This window comes from Onychomys torridus, chromosome 10 (assembly GCF_903995425.1).
Source record: "Onychomys torridus chromosome 10, mOncTor1.1, whole genome shotgun sequence".
In the NCBI taxonomy this organism is placed as follows: Eukaryota; Metazoa; Chordata; class Mammalia; order Rodentia; family Cricetidae; genus Onychomys; species Onychomys torridus.
This window is the reverse complement of record NC_050452.1, coordinates 1,700,074-1,718,133: the sequence shown is the minus strand read 5'-3', so window position 1 is coordinate 1,718,133 and position 18,060 is coordinate 1,700,074. Positions and strand designations below refer to the sequence as shown.

Sequence of the window (18,060 nt, the reverse complement as noted above, 5' to 3'; positions counted from 1 at the left end):
ACTCATTTCAGGGGACCCTGACACCCATGGCAAAAGCACAAATGCACATAAAAATAAAATAAAATATATTAAAAAAAAAAAAAAAAAGAGTAGCAGTGCTCTTTTAAAATCATCCTGAGTGAGGTAACCCAGACTCAGAAGGACAAACATGGTATGTACTCACTCATAAGTGGATACTGGATGTAAAGCAAAGGATAACCAGATTGCATCACAACTCCAGGGAGGCTACCTAGTAAAAAGGACCCTAAGAAAGACACAGGGATCACCCAACAACAGAGAAATGGATGAGATCTACATGAGCAAACTGGGCGTGGGGGTGGGGTAATGGAAGGCAAGGGTTGGGGGGAAAGAGCTTAGGGGAGCAGGAGGTCCCAGCTAGATCAGGAGCAGAGTGGGAGAACAGGGAGGGAGATACCATGATGAATGAAGACCCCAGGGGAATAGGAAGAAGCAGAGTGCAAGAGATGTCCCCCAAAATCCACAAAGATACCTCTACTGTAGACTACAGGCAGAACACTGTGTGCATAATAAATAAATCTTAAAAAAAAAAAAACCAGAACTTGGAGCTGCTCTTACTTCGTTATTACTTTCTGTTTCCTCCTCACGGCCTTGAGATCAGTGTATCATTTCAACAACAAAACCCTAGAATGTTAATCTCCAAAAAGTAAGGAGATTTTATAAGACAAGAGCAATGATGTCACACCAGAAAATTTAATTTTTTGAAGATTCTATTATTTATTTTTACTTTATGTATATGGGTGTTTTGTCTGCATTGATGTCTGCACTACATGTGTGCAGTGTCTGCAGAGGCCAGAATAGGGCCTCAGATGCCCTGGAACTGGAGTTACAGGCAGTTGTGAGCCTCGCTGTTGGGTGCTAGGACTCCAAGCCTTTTGTCTTCTGCAAGAGCAGCTAGTGCTCTTGATCACTTAGCCGTGTCTCTAGGCCTCTTCCCCCAAATTAACTTTTTGTTGTTGTTGGAAACAAGTCTGTTACCCAGTTTATTCTCAAATCTCATGAACTCTAAGCAGTCATCTACCTCTGCCTCCTAAGTAGCTAAGACTGTAGGGCACTGCTTTATCAAAAATCCTTTGGAAAGTCCATCAAAAAATTTTGTCAAGGTTTTCCACTTTATTTATTCTGGTCATTATTTTTGCATTTTTTGTTTGTAAACTTGAGACAGGGCTTACTATGTAACCCTCACTGGATGGAACTTGCCATGTAGACCAGGTTGGCTTCAAACTCACAGTGATTGAGTGCTGGGACTAAAAATGGTATGTGCCACCATGGCTGGCTATATTGTGCATTAAGCTGAATAGAGCTAGGAGATGTAATACAAATCTTAAAGGGCCAGATATTGGGGTGCATGCTGAAAGATCAGAGAAACAGAACCAGCCTCACCAGTTCCTCACCTGATCCTGTTTCCTCAGACTAGAAGTCTGTGAGTCCTCATCTGGAATGAATATCAGCTGAACTGCTGCTCAAAAGCCTAAAAGCTTAACCAGGCTCTAGTTCCTCATCCTCATGCCTTATATACCTTTCTGCTTCCTGCCATCACTTCCTGGGATTAAAGGTGTGAGTCACCATGTCTGGCTGTTTCCAGTGTGGCTTTGAACTCACAGAGTTTGCCTTCAGAATGCTAGGATTAAAGGTGTGTGTGCCACCATTTTCTGTCCTCTATATCTAGTGGCTGTTCTGTTCTCTGACCCCAGATAACTTTATTAGGGTGTACAATATATTGGGAAACACAATATCACCATATTTCCTCTTTTTTTGTCTAAAATTTAAAAAAGCTTTTAACTAATACAAGAAAAACTATATCCAATAAGTATAATAAGTATATATAATATATACAGTCAAGAATTACATTAACAATGTCTAGTCCATGAACATTTGACAAATTCAGACAAAAAAAATTCATTACTTGTCCTATTTAAAACAAGTAGTTCCTTTTTAAAAGTAGATTCAATAATCTCCCTTTTTATCTTATCATATCCATATACTCTTTTTTTAGTAGATCCAAAAATCTGCCTTTTATCTTATCATTTCTCTATCTTCCCTTTTTTCAGAGTAGATTCAGTGATCTACTCTTTCCTATATCCTCTTTTTCTTTTTCTAAACAAGAACCTTGTATCTAATCTCCTTTGTTTAGCTTTTTTATTTTGACCGTTAACAATTAATAACTTGTAACCAACCATAGTAAACAATGACAATATCCATAACTCATTAAACGACCGAAAACCACCCACCTCACCTCTTGGGAATGTGGGTGTCGTGTTCTTAAAATTACTTCCTGCTTTCTGAGGGCAAAGACATCTTTCGGGAATCCTGAAAAGAAAATTTTTGGGTTAATTATCAAGTCCTGAGAGAGTTATATCATTTTTCCAATATCTGCATAATGGGAAAGTACAGGGCTGTCTCAAGTCCTTGGTCAAGTAGTCTGTGAAACTGGATCATCTCAGCTAGCCATCTCAAAATTGTCCTGATCAGTTTGTAGTCCAAAGCCAAATCTTTCTGTGGTGTTGATCAGCTTAATGACTTTACCATAGTCCATGTGGAATTGTCATTGTGGGATCCTGTCATCTTTTTGAAGATTTCAGAGTCACTGTTAGGCATAGTCATGGTTCCCTGTAGACATTGTGTGTGTGTGTGTGTGTGTGTGTGTGTGTGTGTGTGTGTGTGTGTGTGTGTGTTTCAAGCAATCACAGTCTGAGAAATATCTGTATCTCGGAACCACGAATGTTTTTCCCTAAAAGAGAAAATCTTCAAAGCAATTTCTCCCCATCATTTATTTGTCTTTCCAAACTTTTCCAAACTGACCTTTGCCAATGCTTTCTTGTAACACGATGATCCTGGCAACTCTTCTCTGAACAAGCAGCAATAAACCTTTCATCGCCAGTTACAGCATCACCACAGTCACCAACATGATGAAAAGGAGCTAGCAACTCGGAGCAGTAGCTGCTGCCTCCTTGGTCCCACCACCACTTTTTGTGGCTTGGCGTCGGCCGAAGCTTCTCCTTAGCAAGCTTCCTAGGCTGGCCTCAAACTCTGGATCCTCCTGCCCCTGCCTCTTTCAGTAAATCCTTCCAGTGCACACCACAACTGGCAATGTGTATCTTGGGTCTGAGCTGGAACCCACAAGGCCACAGGCAAGTAGCTTTTTCTTAAATTTGTACCACAAACATAGGGCACCAGATGTAGCATGAACTTTAAAGGGTCTTATTAATAATAATTTAAAAAACCCTCAGGAGCCAGATATTGGGGTGAATGCTGAAAGATCAGAGAAACAGAACCAGCCACAGCTTCCTCACCTAGGAGATATATATATTACCAAAGTAGTCTGATTTAGTCTATAAGTCTCCTCTTCTTTTCCTAGCACGTCTTCTGTTGACAGAATGAGGTCATGTCATAATTTGTCCACAATCTAGGTTTTGTCATTGGTTTCCTTTGTTCTGTCAGTTAGCAAGTTCTTTTGTCTTCTCTAGTTCTTCTGTGTATGGATTAATGTGCTTAAAATGACTTTTTTTAACCGAGAATATTTGTGGAGTATGTGTGTGTCTCATTTAGGAAGTGTGTCTTCTTGTCTACTTTTTGTGGTGTTACGGAAAGCTTGTTAGTTCCTGTGATTAATTAGAGGTTTAACAAATCCTGATATTCTAATACATTATTACTTGATAATTTGTTAATTGGATTTATTACAAATAAAATTTTCTTTTGCAAGCTATTGTTTTTTCTTAAGGTATTATTTGCTCAAATGAACAGCTGATAGAAGAGCAGAGACGTCCTTTTTAGACTGAACTGGTTCCCTATGTCCTCCTGAGATGACTCAGACTGTTGCTTGTTTTAGTGTTTGTTTGAGCTTGTGGATTTTAGAATATTTGAGGCAGTCAGCCTACTGCAGTTACTTTACTTACTATCTAAGTGTGGGCTGGTAAGAGCTTTCTTAAAAATATGTTTAGAGATTACAATATTATTATATCATTTTCCCCTTCCATTTCTCTCTCCAGATCTTCCCATGTACCTCCTTCCCCTTACTTGCATTCAAATTCATGGCCTTTTTTCCTTTAACTGGTATTTGTGTATGTGTTCCTAAATTCATAAATATAACCTTAGTCTGTATAATGTTAACTTGTATGTATATGTTTTTAGAGCCAACCATTTGGTATCAAATAACCAATTGGTGTGCTCTTCTCTGAGGAAGATTTTTTTTTTTCCCACTGTCAGTATTCCTGTAGTTGTTTGCCTAGAGTTGAGGGAGGACTTGTGAGCTTTACCCCTTCCATGTTAGCATGTATGTTGTTATCATCCTTGTTTAGCTAGTATTTGTGTAGCCATGTTGGTGAGACTTCAAGGGTGTGGCCTCTGATATTTATTTCTAGGACACACAGTCTAATAGCAAACTCCCTGTTGAGCCTTAGTTGCAGGAGTTGTGTTGCAGATGTATCAGTTGTGATTGGTCTCCACAGTTTGATTGGTTGTGATTTTCTGTAGTGATCACCTTATGTTTCAAAGAAAAGTTTCTATGATAAGGTCTGAGGGTTAGTCTTATCTGTGGGTATGAGGACAGGTATTTAGTATATAACTAGCAATTATGCTGGTTTATGAGAGACCGTTTAAAAACTGTTTTCAGATTCCTTATCACAGCCTTAGTGCTAAGCACCCCCCACCTCTCTTTCTCTCTTCTTTTCTCTCTCTTTCCCTCTCTCCCCCTCCTTCCCTCTTCTCTCTTCTTTCTTCTCCTCCCTCTCTCTCTGTCTCTGTCTCTCTTTGGTTTTTGTTATTGTTTTGTTTGTTGGGTTGTTTTTTTTTTTCCAAGACAGGGTTTCTCTGTGTAGCTTTGCGCCTTTCCTGGAACTCGCTTTGTAGACCAGGCTGGCCTCGAACTCACAGAGATCCACCTGCCTCTGCCTCCTGAGTGTTGGGATTAAAGTCGTAGGCCACCACTGCCCAGCTGGTTTTTGTTTTGAGGTAAGGTTCTTTATATGCAGCTCTAACAGGCCTAGAACCCACCCTGTAGACCATGCTAATGTTGAACTCACAGAGATCCGCCTGCCTCTGCCTCCCCAGGACTGAGATTGAAGGCGTGCAGCAACATACATAACATTAAAGCTTATTCTTTTTGTTGTTGTTGTTGTTGTTTGAGACAGGGTTTCGCTGTGTAGCTTTGCACCTTTTTCTGGAACTCACTTGTTAGTCCAGGCTGGCCTCGAACTCACGGAGATCCGCCTACCTCCACCTCCCGGGATGCTGGGATTAAAGACGTGTGCCGCCACCACCCGGCCTAAAGCTTATTCTTATATTTTTGGTTGTGAGTCTAGCCTTTAACGGCTGAGCTATCCCTCCAGCCCAAGCTTATTCTTTTAACATTTTCCAAGATCTTTTGGAAACAGCCTTTTTTTTTTTTTCCTTAAGTTACTATTCCTTTTAGTAGGAAATGGGTTTTGTTTTATTTATTTATTTGTTTGTTTGTTTGTTTGTTTAGAGACAGTATCTCACATTGTCATCTAAACTGGGTGGTGTAGCCCAGTTTGTCCTTGAATTTACAGTGGTCATTCTGCCACTGCTTCCTGAGTGCTTGGGTTATAGCCATTTACTATCACAGTGGTAGAAAATGACTATTAGAGACCACAAATTAACATTATGAAATTGGATTTTTTTAAGATTTCTTTTTATTTATGTTGTGCACTACACAACGTGGATGTGGTGTCATATTCATCGCATACACAGATACAGAGAGTGTGCCATGTGTGTGTTGGTTACTGGGAATGCCAGAAGAGGGCAGCAGAAATCCTCTGAAGTTGGAGTTAGAGGTGTTGGTGAGCTGCTTGATATGGATGCTGGGAACTGAACTCAGAGCCTTTGGAAGAACAAGGAGCACCCTTAACTACTGAGCCATCTCTCCATCCCCTGAATTTTAATTAGACTTTCAGTTAAATAGAAATACTCAGTTGTGTAACCAAGTTTATTTTGCTTATTTTTTGTGGCTCATATGACATAATTCTATGTAAGTGATACCATATCACAAAATGAGGTATAACTGGACTTAGGACATAGCTCGGTTGGTAGAGTGCTTGCCTCACATCCATGAAACCCTTGGTTTGATCCCTAGCACTGCACTAAATGACTATGGTATCCAGACCTATAATCTTAACTCTTTGGATGTGGAGACAGGAAGATTAAATTCAGGCCCAGCCAGGGCTACAGGAAGTTAAGTCTCAAAATCAGTAACAACAGATGCAGGGAGACAGTGAGATTGCTCAGAGAGTAAAACCACTTTCCACAAAACCTGACAGCTTGAGTTTAACCCCCAGAAGTCCTCTGAGTGCCAGTGTATGCTGTGGCATGGATGTGCCCGTATACATGCATACGTCATATATACAAAATTAAAATTTAAAGATGTATGCATGTATACATTTACTTACTACTTATTTTTTTAAAAATTTATTTATTTATTATGTACATAGAAGAGGGTGCCAGATCTCATTACAGATGGTTGTGGGCCACCATGTGGGTGCTGGGAATTTAACTCAGAACCTCTGGAAGAGCAGTCAGTTCTCTTAACCTCTGAGCTATCTCTCCAGGCCCTACTACTTATTTTTAAGATGTTTCTGTATAATACTTATCTTTCTGCCTTGGAGACTTACCTTGAGAACCAGTGCCTTAGATTTTCCAAATAGATTCATGTTTGTGTATACAACCTTAGAAGCTAACCTTAATCTAGATACTACTTCACAGGTAAGTCAGATGCCTGTGTATTTTCATCTGTAATAGGTAAAGACAAATTATTTAGTTATTAATAGGTTATAAAAATCCTTCTTGAACATATAAGTTAGTGTTAACTTAATTACTAGGTAATATTTGTGATTTCATACTTTTGAGATATTTCTATAAGATTGTTTCCTATGAGTATCTTCTATTAAAATAGAAAATTCCAACTTGCTTCAGAGTTCTTCACTATTAGTTTAAAATCTTAACATTTAAAACTGAAGTGTTATTTTTATAGCCTTTGGTATTAGCTTTCAGTCTGTGACAGAATACCTGATATAAAAGTAATAAGTAGGAAAAACTGATTTTGTTCAGTTTCAGTTCTTTCTTATGTATATGGGTATTTTTTCCTCCATGTATGTCTGTTCACTGTGCACATGTCTGGTGCTCAAGGAGAACTAAAGAGGGCATCAGATCCCCTGGAACTGGAGTTACCATTGGTGGTGAGCCTCCACATGGGTGCTGGGAACTGAAGCCAGGTCCTTTAGAAGAACAGCCTGTGCTCTTAATCACTGAGCCATTTCTCTGGCTCCTCCATTGCTTGTTGGCATGTGATGAAGCAAGAACTTGATGACGCGGAGCGTGTGGGAAACAAAGGAGGAAGAGAGTGGAGGGTGCAGGGGCCCCAGCTTCCTTTCAGGCAGGGGTCCAGCTGTTTAGCTCCTTCAGTCCCTTCTTGCAACACCACAGACTGGCGAGAATGTAGCCAGCAATTGAAGTGCTTCCTAGTGTGTTCAGTGCCACAGCACGATGGGTTTAATCCCCACTACTGCATAAGTGAGTCAACATGGTAGTTAACGTCTTGTCTGGAGGTGAGGCAAGGTCTCACTGTCCGTATGTCGCCATGCCTGGCTGAAAATGCGCTTTTCCGCTGCAGTTTATCTCTTGGGTATTGTTCTTCCTTCCTCCTTTTCTCCTTTGATCTTTGCCAAGTCCCATCTTGTCAAACTCCACATCTCTCCTTTCACCTTCCCGATCTTTGACAATTTCTTCTTCCTTTCTTACTGAAATTTCTAGGCTAATAAAAATTGTATACTACAAATCCACTATAATCAAGAGTTTTCCAGTGAGATCTGTTCAGTCCTCATTAGTACATCATAATCACTTCTTCTGCTAGGACTGCCTTTGTATTTCAAAGTACAAATTTGTCTAACATAAAGAGAGGATCAGAGTCCTGTATGCAAATTTTATGTAGCTAATAAAATTAATATGGAGTGCTACTTGAAATTCTATATAAAGATTCATAACTTTTACCATTTGGATATTAAAATGATTTTAATCTTACTAGTTGTCTTTTGATTTGAAATATTTTGTCTGTTAAGTATTTAATATGCTGGTTTTGTGATTTAATTTTGTCTAGGTTGAAATTCTTGAAAATGAAATTATTCAAGAAAAGCAAAGTCTTCAGAATTGTCAAAATTTAAGCAAGGATCTGATGAAGGAAAAAGCTCAGCTTGAAAAAACAATTGAAACACTCAGAGAAAATTCAGAGAGGCAGGTTCGTGAATTTCTCATTTACACCGTTGTTTTAAAGTAATTGTTTATACAGTACTAGAAGGAAGCCTGCTGGGGTTTTAGATCTCAGACTGACTGTTATAACTCCCCCTGTGTAGTCTTGCTTCTGCCACTTCACTAACCTGCACAGTTGTAGTTCAAAAATTTTAAGTCATCCAGTGTATCCAGCTGTTTCCAGAAGTCAGCAATCTGTAATTTTCACTTGTGTGTTGTTCTGAGTAGTGTGGTAAAATCTTTTCCCATTCCAGACTGTGCATATGAATGGTTTTGCCCAAACAAGTTTCTCCTGTATATCCACTATTACTGTATATACCTGCCTATTACTGCTTATTACCCTTGTGTAACAATGTTTTCATTCAGGTCACTCACATTTTACTTGATAATGGCCCTGAGTTGCAAAAGTAGTAATACTAGCAATTCATATATGTCAGGGAAACCAATAAATAAGTGCTTCCTTAGGATGAGAAGTTTAAAGCTTTCCACGTAGTAAGGAAAGGAAAAATACACTGAAGCCTATGATAAAATTGTTGTTAACCTCTTACTGTGCCTAATAAATTATCATCAGTATATACGGAAACAAAACAGTGCATACATACTCAGAACTCTTTGAAGTTTCAAGTGTCCATGGGGGATCTTGAAATATATTCTGTCTGGTTAGGGAGGAATTGCTATGTTGTTTCACATATTCTATACCTGATTAGAAAGTTTGAAGAGAAGCTTAGAAAAATTTAAACTGCCAGTTTGCTTAATAAGAATTGATTATAAGTGTTCTTCAGTTCTTGTGCTTTTCAAGTATCTGTAGAATAGCCCTGCAGATTTTAAAGAGAAGTTGGAGAAAATGCACACTACCCCCTCCCCAGTAACAAGGAAGGAATGAGGTGTCAGCAAACATCTTGAAACAGAACAGGTTATGCTGCAAATTGGATGGATTTGTTTTTAGACCTACTAGGTCATTTTGTTGTTTATATGTTACCCAATTAAAATTTCCTTTTAGAAATGATTACACATACGCATAAACAAATAAGGTACACATACTTACCAATGACCCACCTTGTGTAGGTAACATAAAGATTATTTAAATGAAAATTAAAACTTTAGGTCTTTAAGGATATTTGAAATAGATTAACTCTGAACAATCTGAAGATCATCTTAATTGTAATTTTTTCTGTTAGATAATCCTTTAGATTGCAAAATCCCTAAAAACATGAACTTTAGTGGTCTGACAAGTACATATACAAAGTGGTCTTTCAGTAAATATTTGTCAGATTAAAATAGTAAGCCATACACTCTAGTATCCATGTTCTTTCCCTATTAGTTTTTGATAGTTTAAAGACTATGTTTATTCATTGTAATTTTACATTTTATTTTTTTAATTAGATTAAAATATTGGAGCAGGAAAATGAACATCTGAATCAAACTGTATCTTCCTTACGACAGCGCTCCCAGATTAGTGCTGAGGCAAGGGTGAAAGACATTGAAAAAGAAAATAAAATTCTCCATGAATCTATCAAAGAAACAAGTGGAAAACTAAGCAAGGTTGAATTTGAAAAAAGACAAATGAAAAAAGAATTGGAGCATTATAAAGAGAAAGGAGAGCGAGCAGAAGAACTGGAAAGTGAGTTGCATCATCTTGGAAAAGAAAATGAATTGTTACAGAAGAAGGTAACTAATTTAAAGATTACTTGTGAAAAAATTGAGGCATTAGAACAAGAAAATTCTGAGCTAGAAAGAGAAAATAGAAAATTTAAAAAAACTTTGGATAGCTTTAAAAACCTTACTTTTCAGTTAGAATCCCTAGAAAAGGAGAATTCCCAACTTGATGAGGAAAACTTAGAGCTGCGAAGGAGTGTGGAGTCTTTGAAGTGTGCAAGCATGAAAATGGCGCAGCTCCAGCTGGAGAACAAGGAGCTGGAGCGTGAGAAGGAGCAGCTCAAGAAGGGCCTGGAGCTCATGAAAGCCTCCTTCAAGAAGACAGAGCGCTTGGAAGTGAGCTACCAGGGGCTTGACACAGAAAACCACAGGCTACAGAAAGCTCTAGAAAATAGCAATAAAAAAATCCAACAGTTAGAGAGTGAGCTACAAGACTTAGAGATGGAAAATCAAACATTACAAAAAAACCTGGAAGAACTGAAAATTTCTAGCAAAAGACTTGAACAATTAGAAAAAGAAAATAAATCATTAGAACAGGAGACTTCTCAACTCGAAAAGGACAAGAAACAATTGGAGAAGGAAAATAAGAGACTCCGACAACAAGCAGAAATAAAAGATACAACACTAGAAGAAAATAATGTGAAAATTGGAAATTTGGAAAAAGAAAACAAAACGTTATTTAAAGAAATCAATATATATAAAGAGTCCTGTGTTCGTCTGAAAGAACTAGAAAAAGAAAACAAGGAGCTTGTGAAAAGAGCAACTATTGATATTAAAACTTTGGTTACATTACGTGAGGTAAATATATTTTCCTAAACTTATGGCAAACATTTTTTATATTTGTAGCCCATGTTTTGTTGATCCCATTTTTAATTTGTATCATTTTTTTCTTTACTTCATGTTATATATTATGGGATTAGAACTAGAAACAATGTCTAACTTTTCTGTTGAGATGAATAGTTTAAATTACATTTTAAAATGTTAGTAATAAGGTAGTATTAATTAGATTGAGTGTTTTTACCAGGGACTTGGCTAAGGAATCACATGTAGACTATACTCAAATAAATTGATATGATTTTTCACAGCCAACCATTTAAATACTGTCTTTATCTTTCCTATTGGCAAACAAGTTCAGAAATATGAACTTGCTCAGAATCAGAGTTAATAAAAGAGTTGAATCTCTGCATTCACTCTCAGCTCTTTCAAACTCCAAAGCTCTGTGAATTCTGAGAAGCCTGAGACTAGAAGTCAGGTTCAACTTAAACTGCAACACTGAAGTACTGAGAATTCTAAAATAATAAGATTTGATGGGTGATATCTCCTGTAGTACTTGCTACATCAGAAACATGTCAGAAAATAGGGTCTGTGCTCAATGTCAAGTATGGGGATGGACATTGGCATGAGGACATGGATACCTTACAATTCTGTGGTCTGCATTCCTAGTACGAGGCATTAAGAAGGAACTTGCCAACATGAGCAACAGGCCAATAAAAAAAAAACATGTCCCTAATTCTTCAGATGCATGTGTAAGGCCTCTTCTACTACAAGAAAGATTTGTCATAATGGAAGGGTGTTAGATCTCACATAAGTTCATAGGAACAAATGTGCATGTAAGTTTTTGTGCTTCATTAAATGTTTGAATATTTACAGTTTTCCAGCCTATCTTGTATGTTTACCAGGAAAGAGTTTCCTCCCATTTTATAGCATAGCATTATAAAGAAGCAGCAGCACAAGGAAAGAGGTTATTTCTAATACAAATGTTTTTCAAACAGTATTTTGGACAAGAAGAGATTATTAAGAAATGATTTCAGCTTGGGTGTAGTGTACTACTTAGCTACCTACTTCTTGGTAATAAAAGACAGTGTCAGTAACCTTTGTTATCTGGTTGAAATTATGTCTTCTGTTGTAGTAATTACAGTCTTGACTGACTTTCTTTTCTTGACATTTGAGTGAGTTGTACATTCTTTTTAAAACAAGGACTTAGTAAGTGAAAAATTGAAGACGCAACAAATGAACAATGATCTCGAAAAGTTAACACATGAGCTTGAGAAGATGGGTTTAAATAAAGAGCGACTCTTACATGACGAGCAAAGTACTGATGACAGGTGAGTACTATGTGTGCTTGGGAAATAGCTGTAGGTTTTTGTTTTTTTGTTTTTTTGGTTTTTTTTTTTTGAGCTGAGGATCGAACCCAGGGCCTTGTGCTTGCTAGGCAATCGCTCTACCACTGAGCTAAATCCCCAACCCTAGCTGTAGTTTTTATCTGGGGAAATTGTGCCCAAACAATACCTTTTTGTTTCTGGTTCCTCCCTTGTTTTGGAGAAAGTTCTGTAAGAACAGAAGAAATCATAAAGACAACTCAGTAATTTTTTCTATTTTTACTTACTTACTTACTTACTTACTTACTTACTTACTTATTTATTTATTTGTTTATTTGTTTATTTGTTTGTTTGTTTTTCGAGACAAGGTTCCTCTGTGTAGCTTTTCACCTTTCCTGGAACTCACTCTGTAGACCAGGCTGGCCTCAAACTCACAGAAATCCACCTGCCTCTGCCTCTCCAACCCAGTAATTTATAAGAAAACAATTTCTATAAAAGCAAGATGCCTAAAGTGGCAGAAGCTTAGAAACTGCCTTTGAGAGTATAGTGAAGAACCAACCAACAAAACATTCCTCTCAGGAAATAAGCAGTTAGCTAAACATTTCATTTGTCATTTGGTTAAGTGGCTCGGTTCTTTTATTTTGTTGCTAGACATGGACTGAAGGGGGAATATATGGAAGAAAAATATATATTGAGACACAATGTATGAAAATGAAGTGGACAAACAGTATAAAAATTACTCTTTAACTATTAAAATGGTTGATACAGATTTCTTTTAAAATTTCTGTCCACGTGGGCTAGGCAGTGGTGGCGCACGCCTTTAATCCCAGCACTTGATCTCCATGAGTTCGAGGCCAGCCTGGTCTACAAAGTGAGTTCCAGGAAAGGCACAAAGCTGCACAAAGAAACCCTGTCTCGAAAAACAAAAGCAACAACAACAAAAAATAAAAAAATAAAAAACAAAAAACAAAAAAGATTTCTGTCCATGTAATCATAGTTTTTTAATTAGGATTAATCTGATTTTGTTTTGTCTTTGGAGACAGGGTTTTTCTGTGCAGCCCTAGCTGTCCTGGAACTTGTTCTGTAGACAGGCTGGGCTCAAACTCCCAGAGATCCACCAAGTAGTCCTTTGTTTAGTATCCAAAGGGCCATGTGTTTGAGCTAGACTAGATGTCTACTCTTAAGAATACTGTTTTGTGGGCCAGTAAGATGGCTCAGTAGGTAGCCTATACGCTTAATTCTGAGGACTCACATGGTAGAAGGAGAAAAACAACTCTGGCAAGTTTTCTTCTGACTTCCATACACATGCTGTGGCATGTATGCTCACAATACATATACGCAAATACATGTAATTAAACCTTTTCTATAAGACTATTATTATTTGAGGCTGGGGAGATGGCTCAATGGATAAAGCCCTCACTTTGCAATTATGGAGACCAGAGTTAGGATCTTCAGAACTTACATGAAAGCCAAGTGGGACATAGTGGCCACCTATAATCTCTGAGGCAAGCTTGCTAGATGGACAAACTGAAATTGTCTATTTTCTGGTTCATCAAGAGACAGAGCCTCAGTACATAAGAGTGATCCAGGAAGACACCAGATGTCAACTTTAGCTTCTACTAGCATACATGTGAACATGGCCTAATCACACATCATACACACAGAAAGAAAATAAAAATAAAAAGGATGCTTTTTTATGTAGAATAGATTTTGATTCACTGGTACCATTATATTTATACAACTTTGTTGTATTATTTACTATTCTAGCTTTGATATACATTAATATAAATTAATATATACAAGTTAGGAGGAATTAATGCTTATTATTTGGCATTTAATGGTGTAGTTTTGAGACTAGTCCATAGGTTCATAACTTAAATGGTCAGCTCTGTAACACAAAGAAATAACTAGGCATTTTGTTACTCAGTTATAAGTCAGGCGGCCAGGAGCTTAGAGACAGCAGTGGTCAAAGAACATTGCTGTGACTGGGTGTGGTGGCAGAGGACAAGGGTTCTATTCCCAGCACCCATGTGGTGGTTCACAACCATCCCTAACTCTAGTTCCAGGGTTCTAACACCTTTTCTGACATCTGTCTTAACTATCTTAATATAGATTCTAAATCTGAATAATTTCTTTATTCAGATTACCTGCTGTTTATAAAACACTATTTTGTGTTGTTGGCAAAGCATGTTTTGACCTAAGTGACACCTTCATTAAAAATTCATGAGCCCCAGTTTAGATGAGCCTCTCTTAGTGCTTCTCACCACTTCCCAAACCTTAATTCCTACAGGGAGCCAGTATTAGTTGATTTTAGAGCAATTTAAAACCTGCAAACAAGATTTGATAACATTCATTATCCTGTTTGTTTATTCTATTATTAATATTAATATTATTGTTATTATTGGTTTTTCAAGACAGGTTTTCTCTGTGTATCTCTGGTTGTCCTGGAAATCACTCTGTAGACCAGGCTGGCCTTGAACTCACAGAGATCCACCTGCCTCTACGTCTCAAGTGCTGAGATTAAAGCCATGCACCACCAGGCCTAATTCCACATTTTTGTTTATATAATGAAAACTTTTGAGATTAAAAACGGTATATTGTCCAACTAAAACTTTCAGGAAATGTGATTGAAAGCATTTGATAACTGAATTTTGGAAAGAACATAAAAGAGTGCTATGTCTTAAGCCACTAAATCAGCTTCCTTTAGCTAGAAAGTAAACTTTTATGTTACAAATAAAATAAAGGCTTACAGGTACAAGTACTTATAGTCTTTAATCTTCTCCATCTTGGAATTTATGCCTATCAGTTTCAGGTGATGTTCCTTTGTTACTTTTGTCTTTCTAATTAATGTCACTGCCACTTTGAAGAGACAACTATTACTAAGGTGGTTTCTTTCTTACCATTAAAGCATATATAGATTACTGGTAGCTTCAAATATGTAAATACATAACAAAGTAAGTCATTGCTGCAGTTTTGATTACTTTTGTCTCTTTATCCTATTTCTTTTTTTCATATAGTTGTTTCTTATAATTTATATTTTCAGGAATTTTTTCTGCTTACCTGAGATTTTTATTTTTCTCTCCTTACTGTACAACACTTTCAGAACTATCTAAAGTAATTCAGGTATCAAAAATTAAACATAGCCAAAATCAGACTTAGTAAATATATTAAAAGCCAGTTGTAGAATCAATCCAAGGCCAAAATGAATGAGATTTGTTCTTTGTATTCATGAAACTTAAAGTCTTCAGGCAGAAAATATAAAAATTAATTACAGGTGCAGAAAAGATGGCTATGTGGCTAAGAGTACTTGCTGCATTTACAGAGGACCCAAGTTCAGTACTTAGCCCCCATGTTGTATGGCTTACAACCACTTTCAACTCCAGTCCCAGAAGATCTAATGACTGTTTTGGCCTCTGCAGGTACCTGCACATATGGCATATACACACTTTTGCACATAAATAAAAATAACTCAAAGTGTTAATTACAGTAACAGGCAGGATGGTGTTGTGGTATATTTGTTTACACTAACACTCTGAGACTACTAATAAAAGTTTACCTTGAATCAGAGAAGCAGCAGAGAAACCACCAGTGACATCCTCTCTCTCTCCTTTCATGATCCAGAAAAACCTGAGAATCTTTCTAAACCCCTCCCTACTACTTCCTGTGTCTCTGTCTGTATCCTGGGTCCTCTAAAACCTCTATGGCTAATTTTGGTAAGCTAGTTCCTAACTCTGACCTCTGATTCATGGTAAACTTGATTGTCAGTCTCAGAGTGTCAGTGTGAACAAATATCCCACATTTCCCCAATTTTGTCTAAATCAAAAGGAAAGGTTTTAACTTTAACAAACTAAATCTATATAAAATAAGAACAATTATCAAGTAAGAATTACATTCACAATGTCCAGTCCATTTTGTATTTGGCAAATTTGGGAGAAAATACTCTTACTATCTTTCCTATCTTAGTAAGTCCAAAGTTTTATACCTAATTTGCTTTCTATCACAGCTTGTATTACCAGCCTAGAAAAATCTTTTTAGGCCTTAAAACATTTTCTTAGATAAATAACTTAAGCTTTTCTGTCCATCAATCTTATACACTTTACATCTTTTGTTTCTTTTCTGAATTTGGTAATAATGAAAACTGTCACTATAAATGTCTCATCCTCAGCCCCATTAGAGACCCAAGAAGGGTCTATTACCTGAGTAAACAGGAAGTACAGAGCAAACAACTTCCAAAACTATAGAAACGACAGAGACATCTGGCTGCCTAGACAGTTACCCAAGGTTCCTCTGCAACGTTGGGGCATCTATCTTTGGCCTACAGGCCTAGAATATCTGACAGACTTCTGTGAAGCAGGAATTTTGAAGGACTGTCCTACCTTGTCTTGGCAAAGTTCAGCAGTCGCCTTCTTTTGTGTCCTACTGGTCCAATTTGGACAGCATCCAGTCAGTGAGGATAGTTTCTTTGCCCAGTGGCTAACTTTGCCACAGTGAATGCAAACTCCATGTGGAGATTCTTTGATGTCCATCATCCTTTTTTGAAGTAAATTGGTGCTGCCTGGAGCAGGTGTGTTTCACTGTCATGAAAACCTTAGGTTATTAAAACATCTTAAATGCCATATTCTATAGATCTCTGAAGTGTTTGAAGACCATCTGTTTGTTTAAAATATATCTGCTTGACCTTGAAAACATACCTACATGACTACAATTTTAGTTGTTGTAGATGACTATTAACCTGCATTTCTTTATTATCCTAAATAGTTTGTAATGATGGCTTTCAAGGACTAGAGCTTTATATTTTTAAATGAGCTGTGTAGGTACAATACCTTAAACAAGAGTAGAAACATATATCCAGTATGTTCTAACAAAAACAACCTTAAATTTGTGTCAATATTCAAAAATCCACACCAATGTAAAATATTTGAGATTAATAGTTGCTTTTTAGTTTTAAAGTAGATTCAATAATATACCCTTTTATTCTACCATCCCTATATCCCCCCCCCGCCTTTTTTTTCTTTTCAGAATGAGATCCTTGAATCTTAATCTCTTTTGCTTAGTTTCCTTCCTGACTATGACCAGTAACAATTTGCAGGCAACCCCCCTAAATGACGATAAAAATCCATAATCCACAGAACAATCAAAAATCACCCATTCCACCTCTTGAGAATGTGGGTGTCATGTTCTTAAAATTACTTCCTGTTGTCTGGGGGTGACAGCATCTTTAGGGGACCCTGAGAAAATTGAGATAATGGTCAAGTCCTTGGAGAGCTAGCTGATGTCTAGTCTTGGTATGATGGGAAAGTACAGGGCTTATCTGAAGTCCTGACTGGTAGTAGTCTACAAGGCTGGAGTATCTTAGCTAACCACTTTGAAGTTGTCCTGAGCAGTTTGTAATCCAAAGCTGATCTTTGGGTGGTGTTTGTTCGCTTAATGGTGTTACCACAATCCATGTGGATTCATCATTATGGAGCTCCATCATTTTCTTAGAGATCCCTAAGGTCACTGTCAGCAAAGGTCACAGTTCACTGCAAAAAACTTAATGTCATGTGCAGCAGATCACTGAGAAGTTTAAAGGACCACAATCTGTTAAATACATCCAGGTATACAAACTTACTTCCTAGTTACCTGCTTCAGATTCAAGCCTGAAATCATGTATAGGAAGCTAGATGAAGCTTATTTCTAGCATTAGTTAGTGCTCTATGACCATTCATACCACAACAGAAAATTTACATATAGATTATAAATTATACCTTAAGATTTTAAAGAGTTGGGGTTGGGGATTTAGCTCAGTGGTAGAGTGCTTGCCTAGCAAGCACAAGGCCCTGGGTTCGGTCCTCAGCTCTGGAAAATAAAAATTTAAAAAAAAAAAAAAAAGATTTTAAAGAGTCAAAATCAAAGGATTATGAGATTAGTGACAGTAGAATAGTTCCGTTTTGTTTTTCTTTGTCCCATACCAGGTGGCTCTTCTGACATGAGGCAGAGATTTTTAATTTTCCTTTAACAAGCATGTTTGGGTTTAGAAAAGGAGAGAGCC

The 18,060-nt window shown here is 37.3% G+C and overlaps 1 protein-coding gene across 5 annotated transcripts in view; it reads left to right on the top strand.

Moving 5' to 3' along the window:
- The window catches only part of Ccdc88a (coiled-coil domain containing 88A), a 154,609-nt gene that overhangs the window by 95,202 nt on the left and 41,347 nt on the right, over positions 1 to 18,060 (top strand). For all 5 annotated transcript variants that reach the window (XM_036201581.1, XM_036201582.1, XM_036201580.1 and 2 more), the window contains exons 14-16: positions 8,126 to 8,263; positions 9,658 to 10,728; positions 11,908 to 12,035. In XM_036201581.1, coding sequence (XP_036057474.1) covers positions 8,126 to 8,263; positions 9,658 to 10,728; positions 11,908 to 12,035 — 1,337 coding nt within the window. The remainder of the gene's footprint in view (positions 1 to 8,125; positions 8,264 to 9,657; positions 10,729 to 11,907; positions 12,036 to 18,060) is intronic.